Source organism: Nothoprocta perdicaria, unplaced genomic scaffold (genome assembly GCF_003342845.1).
Source record: "Nothoprocta perdicaria isolate Ctin4 unplaced genomic scaffold, notPer1 scaffold_173, whole genome shotgun sequence".
In the NCBI taxonomy this organism is placed as follows: domain Eukaryota; kingdom Metazoa; phylum Chordata; class Aves; order Tinamiformes; family Tinamidae; genus Nothoprocta; species Nothoprocta perdicaria.
Window position 1 is genome coordinate 1,534,424 of NW_020454905.1, and position 6,150 is coordinate 1,540,573.

A 6,150-nucleotide genomic window follows, 5' to 3' on the forward strand; every position below is an offset into this window, starting at 1 on the left:
GTAGAGTTGAGATGTAATAGAAAATTATTAGTCTTCAAGGAAGAGCAATATAATGACAACATTACTATAAACTAATTAGGAAATGCTATAAATTAAGTAAGTATTTCTAGGAACCACAGACCCATCACCAAAATAGCATGTCCCATGTAGCTGATTGATTTTATAGTCAGAATTTCACCTGCAAAGCGTATGAGAGATTACATTCTACGCAATGCTTGCACTGATTGTATGTTAACGACATTATGCCACCATTATTAAGATTATAATAAAAATTTGTTTTACTGCTCATATTCATATTTTCCTTTTTTTTTTCCATTTGTAAAATTTAACACCATATAAAAAAGTCCAAGAAACACAAATAACAAACCATGTGTATGGACAATGAACCAGCCATGCTGAGCCGTACAGGCACTAAAAGCTGATGGACACAATGCTTAAAAAGTTATGAAATCCCATAAAGTGCATAGCACATCTTGCAAACTGAGCAGGTATTATGCCTCTATTAGAATTCAAAAAGCCATGAAAAAAAAAAAAAAAAAGCAGAAAGCACGTATCAGTGTAAAAAAAAAAATCTGGAAGGTATATTAAAAATATGCATATTTCCCAAAAGCAGGTGACCAGGGCACCCCTAGTAAAAATGTTTCCCAAACTTCAAAGGTGTAGAAAYACATGGGCTACTGAAAGCGTTTGAAATTGTGCCACTCAGCCTTATATAAGTTATGTAGAAGACTGCTTTAATCTGAAGCAACCTGCTCTTAGCTGTTTCACGAAGGCTAGCGAATATCCATCTACCCTTTGGCTTCTCAAACGTACTGTTATGCTGAACCTGCTGAGGCAACAGCTAATTTTCATGGTGCACATACATCATGAAAAGCTCAACTTCTACAATAAAGAGTGAGCAGTGTCTTCTAGGCATAGAAACCTCCTTGTAGGTTTCATATATTTATTTTCTCTGTAGAAGAAATAGCAGCGACATTATTACTTCCAGTACTTTTAACTTGGTAGAAAAAAAAAAWWRRAARAAAAAAAAAAAGGCCCTTTTCACTTGAGAAAATAGAATAAAAAAAGGGAAAAATCTGTCCAAATTTTATAATGTCTACTTATCTGGTTAACGAAATCTTGGAGTACAACCAACTATGTTGCTTTCTATTTCTCAATTCTGAAACCAAAGCAAACGAGTAACATGCCTGCATTGCTCCAAACGAAACACTCTTAAAATTGTTTTGCTCAGCACAAGGTTGAGCTGCAATTTGCAGCTACCCTGCAATGACAGAGTTCCTCAGCAGGACTCATTGTCAACATTTTCATCTTGCCATGGTTATCTGTTAGTCAAATGAAACTGGTCTAGCAAACAGAGTAAGACTGGATTAAGGGATTACAAATAGGGATCCATATGATTTTTGAGTTTGTTGCGATAAAAGCAAGTCTTGAAAAGATGCAGAAGTCAAAMCGTAGAACCAGTAAGTGAAATAAATGACAGCTCTTTGTTTAAATACTCTTATTCTCTTTACCTAGCTATGTCAACTTTTTAACTTTGATGTACATCCACACAAACCATTAGCAATGATTGGAAGACCAATCTATTCTGCTTTTAACCCAAAAGGCACCCTCTTTGTCTTGGCTTGGTAGCATACTGGTACTGATGCGATTGCTACATAAAAATCAATTTTCTAATGACAGTGTACAGAACATAAAATATCTCACTCAAGGATAACCTTTTCCTTAGTCTAAAGCAAGAAGCACATCAGAGGTAMGTGGGGAAAGATAAGTTTGTTACCAAGCATTTCTACCCAACTATGTAGTTGTATATAGAAATATATATAAATATGTACACRTAAAACTGTAACTTCTTTACTAACTTCAGATAACCACATTTTGTACCAAACCATTTCTTAGCACAATGCACTTAACACTGGTGCATTGCTGCCCAGAGGAGTAACTCGTGCTGGGTGACTGGCCTGGCACTTTTATGCCAAGGTTCTTTTCCTACACACCAAAAGCGAAGCTTCCTCACCGACAGCCAACCCCCTCTCACTGTTTGCCCCGGTGCCGACATCGAGGAACCCTCACAAGAGGCCACGCCGTGCGGGGCCCAGTACCAAGSGACCCTCGCAGGAGGCCGCGCCAGCCGCAGCTCGGTACCGAAGAACCCCCCCCTTCCCGCCCGCTGCGGCCGTTGGCRGCGCCTCGCGCCCTAACGGCTGCCGCGCGCTGCCCCCTCCGCCGCGCGTGCCGGTGCGCATGCGCGGCGGGCAGCGCGGGTGCCCCGGCCAAGCGTTGGCGCCTACTCGGCGCCCGCGCGGGGTGCCCTGGTGCCGCCTGTTCCGTGCGATGGAGCCGCCCGGCGCGGTGGGAGGGCTCGGCGGAGACCCGCGGCCCTCAGCGCCTCCGTGGCGGCTCCAGCGCCGGCCTCGGGGCTGCGCGGCGGGTCCTCAAGGCGCCACGCGGCGGCAGAGGGCGAGCAGGCGAACGCCGCAGCCGCTACATCCGGGCTGCGCGGCGGCACCTGCCGCGTCGGGGGCCTCGCGTGACATTGGGCCTCGGCAGCCGAGGGGCGAGGAGGGCGCCGCGCAGGCAGGGACGGAGCGAGAGCGCCGCGTTCGCCCCCCGCCGCCACCATGTTCCGCGTCATGGTCAGCCACGCCAAGAAGCACCCGAGCGTGAGTAGCAACGCGGCCGCCCTGCGCTGCGGCGGCGCCCCGGGGGCCTCCCCTGCCCGGCCGTGTCCGCCCTCTGGTACAGGCGGCCGGGGCCGCTCTGCGGTTCCGCGGGAAGCTGCTCCTTGTGGCTCGAAACGTAGCGGGGACGTCCAGGAGCGCCTGCATCTCACAGCGCGCCTGTCGTGTCTGCTCTCCTGAGGGGGGCCCAGCCTCTGTGTCCCGCACACCTGGAGCCTGTGTTTGGGGCTTAGGGGGATGTGTATAACACACAGTGCATCACCCAGAATGGGGAGCCCCGTGCCTTCGCTTGCCGTTAGTGAAAATATATACACAAAATAGTATTCTTGTGTATGTTACCACTGTGTGCTGCTCAGTGTGTCTTTTTCTGTAGTTGATTCCTCTGTTTTTGATCATTGGATCTGGAGGTGTTGGCGCAGCCCTGTACGTCATGCGCTTGGCAATGTTCAACCCGGAGGTCTGGTACGTATAATGTAATGTAGTGCCCAGTCTTCTTGCTGGACCCAGTAAAATACACTTCTCTGTCTTGGTTTTTAAGCTTTCGGGAGCCTCAATATCTTGTTTCATCATCATTGACATTGAGTGCCTGGAGATTCCCCTGATTAGGAGATTTGTTTATTTAGTATGTGATTTTTATAGGCGGCTAACAAAGGGATTTGTCCTTCGCTATGGAAATTTATTTGCATGGATAACTAACTGTTCAATATCTAATAATCTCAATGTCCATATAAATATATTTCTTTCTTATGGAGGATGCATGGTGATTCTCTTAATAGGTTGTTCTGTCTTGTGTTTCTCTCAATAGTTGGGACAAAAAAAATAATCCAGAACCTTGGAACAAGTTGGCCCCCAATGACCAATATAAGGTAAAATGCAAAATACAATTTTTTTAGGAAACTGATAATATAAAAGATACTGATTTTTGTTATTTTGTTGCGCTAATAAGAAAAATTCAGACTACATCTCATAGTTCATGAATATAAGGTTTTTATCACATACTTTACTAAAACYGTAAACTAAAACCATAAACACATTTTTATGTGTATATATGTATATAGTTATATACATTATAACTAATATATTCCAGGCTTCTAGGATTCCAGGCTAGGAATAGTTTAAGAACAGAGCAAATATGGTTTGCCAATTTCTGTTCCCTGCTTAAAAAACAAACAATCCCCAAAATAAAATACCCTATCCAAAACACCCCAAAAGTTCAAGAATTTAATACTTTATTTTCATTACTGCCTCCAAAACATTGCAAACTATTCCTTAAATATCTAAAAGAAGCACAATCAAAAAAACTGCAGCATGGATTTTCTGAAAGCCTGYGTGCCTTCTGTAGCATTCCTGCTGGGTCTTAGCATGCGAAAACAACCTCCAGGTTTACCATATTTGGGTGTGCGTGCCATTTCTAAGGCTGTGCCTTTCTGATTCCCACAGCAGAAGTTTTAAATTGAGGATAACTGCTTAGTAAAAAGTCCTGATATAACAAGTTGTAGCTTTAGATTAAATTGTTTTACTTTTGAAGCAAAACAATTTCATTCCTTTCTTGGGAAAGGCTGAAGAAGTCAGTATCCCAAAGACAAGAGTTAAGACCTGATGATTGCGTAGAAGTTGCATAAAAAGTTGTAATGAAAATGACAGTGCTTGTGCAATCTTAACACCATTTCCAGTTGTGGGCTGCGATTTTGTTTATGAAGTAGTTACAAAATTTTGAAGTTTGACCTTGAATAAAAATAATCAAATTATGGGGAAAATATTCTTTATGAATCAAGAGCTGCAATTCTGGCTTTGTTTGTAAATAAGATAAAAGCAATCAAAAGCTTTTTTATTTAGATTTTACTGGATTGAATAGTGCCTCTTTGTCACCTGAATTGCATAGTTGCATTTTGCACTTTGCATTGCATTTTGCTCAAACAGTCTGAATCTACAAGGATTATACTCACCATTCTAGTATCAGTGGAATGGACACTGGCCTGAAGTCTTCCTCAGTTCCACTTTGTGAAAATGCTGACCTTTTGAAAATGGAGTAAAAGCAGAACTATATTAAGCTATAATAAACACAGTACTTGGTGATTGAAAAGTTATTTCTTAGTTTTGGGTGTACTTTAATGTTGAATAGTTGAGTTGCTTATTCAGACTTGATCACGAACAGTTGAAGGGCCCTGAAGGGCTCATCTGCAGTGTTATATCAATTATTTTAATACCTTTAATACCTGTAGCAATTGTTGCTGTTTAGTTGCTATGTGGTATTTTGTTGTTGTGTGTATGTATGTGTTTGTTCTTTCTCTTTTTTGAGTAAAAACACTTTCATGAAGTCAAGTCAGACTAGACTGTCAAAAACAATGCTTTTAATCTGTAAATTCCCTGTCCTGAGTAATTACTTGGATCATTACAAGTTGTTTGGTCTTCTACTGGGTCAATACTATCTGAGCATGTGGAAATTCTTGCCCTTTTCTCCTCTTATCATATACTGCAGTGATACTGTTCTAGATTCATCTATTAAGCCAAGCTTGACTTCAACAGCTCGACTCTAAATGTTTCCCTTGTGGCACTCCCTATTCGTATTTCCCATCCTTGCCCCACTTGGCAACCTGGATGTGCTCTATTGCTTTCCACACATAGGAGCATGAGGCAAAAACTATAATCGTAGCAATGTAATAAAAACCCCTTATGTATGGACTTCTAATTTTGTGAAAAAAAAAAAAAAAAAAAAAAGATTCCTTGGGTTTGGTTGTTTGTTTTCTCCAGTTGTGAGCACCAGAACTGGTTAATATTTAGTTTCAGCAGATCTAGACCCACATACACAATGGAGATACTCTAAAAAGTTACTGATCTTTAAAGGATTTTTTGGGGAGGGTGGAAAGGTTGAAGTATTTATTATGCTCTGGTGCGCAGACTCCAAACTGCCATTTGTTTCTGATATGAATTTTAGTGATGCATGTTTTTTGTTTTTTGTTTTTGTTTGTTTTTAAGTAAATGCAATAGAAATTCTGTACTCAAATTTCTTATTGTGATCATTTTTTTTCCCTCTCTTTACCAGTTCTACTCGGTTAATGTAGATTACAGTAAACTGAAAAAGGACCGCCCTGACTTCTGAACAACATTCTTTTCTCCATAAGCTGCACAGAAAGGTCTTCCGGAAGCCGTCCGCACAATTACCATGCTTAATCATCCAGGAAATAATTAAGTTTGCCTCACACTGCACTTGATCATGTGTTTAAAAGTTGAGGTTTAATAAACATGTGAAACTTGAAATGTCTGCAGTTTGCTCTTATTTTGCAAAATGAGAACATATTGACACTAACAGGTTGTTGTATGATAAGGCAAAAAGTAAGCAACGGCTGATTCATGTTTGCTGAACAAGAAAAGGAAAGTTGTCCTGGCAGGCTTTATGCTCAGTCTGTTGACTCTGGAAAAATAATTGTGCATTGTACCAAACTGCAGGGTGGTGTTTTTTTTTTTTTCTTAA

The 6,150-nt window shown here is 41.5% G+C and overlaps 1 protein-coding gene across 1 annotated transcript; it reads left to right on the top strand.

Moving 5' to 3' along the window:
* Positions 1-2,579: 2,579 nt before the first annotated feature.
* On the top strand, positions 2,580-5,871 carry NDUFA4 (NDUFA4, mitochondrial complex associated). The gene is made up of 4 exons (XM_026036256.1): positions 2,580-2,660; positions 3,052-3,140; positions 3,484-3,544; positions 5,722-5,871. The coding sequence occupies exons 1-4, from the start codon at positions 2,619-2,621 to the stop codon at positions 5,776-5,778; spliced, it is 249 nt and encodes an 82-aa protein (XP_025892041.1). The 5' UTR covers positions 2,580-2,618; the 3' UTR covers positions 5,779-5,871.
* The last annotated feature ends 279 nt before the right edge of the window (positions 5,872-6,150 follow it).

What these genes read in the sequence shown, in the direction of transcription:
- NDUFA4 (XM_026036256.1), top strand. Translation starts at nt 2,619, where the DNA reads ATGTTCCGCGTCATGGTCAGCCACGCCAAGAAGCACCCGAGC. An exon ending in ACGCCAAGAAGCACCCGAGC is followed by an intron (nt 2,661 to 3,051) that starts GTGAGTAGCAAC and finishes CTTTTTCTGTAG; the next exon opens with TTGATTCCTCTGTTTTTGAT. An exon ending in CCCCCAATGACCAATATAAG is followed by an intron (nt 3,545 to 5,721) that starts GTAAAATGCAAA and finishes TCTCTTTACCAG; the next exon opens with TTCTACTCGGTTAATGTAGA.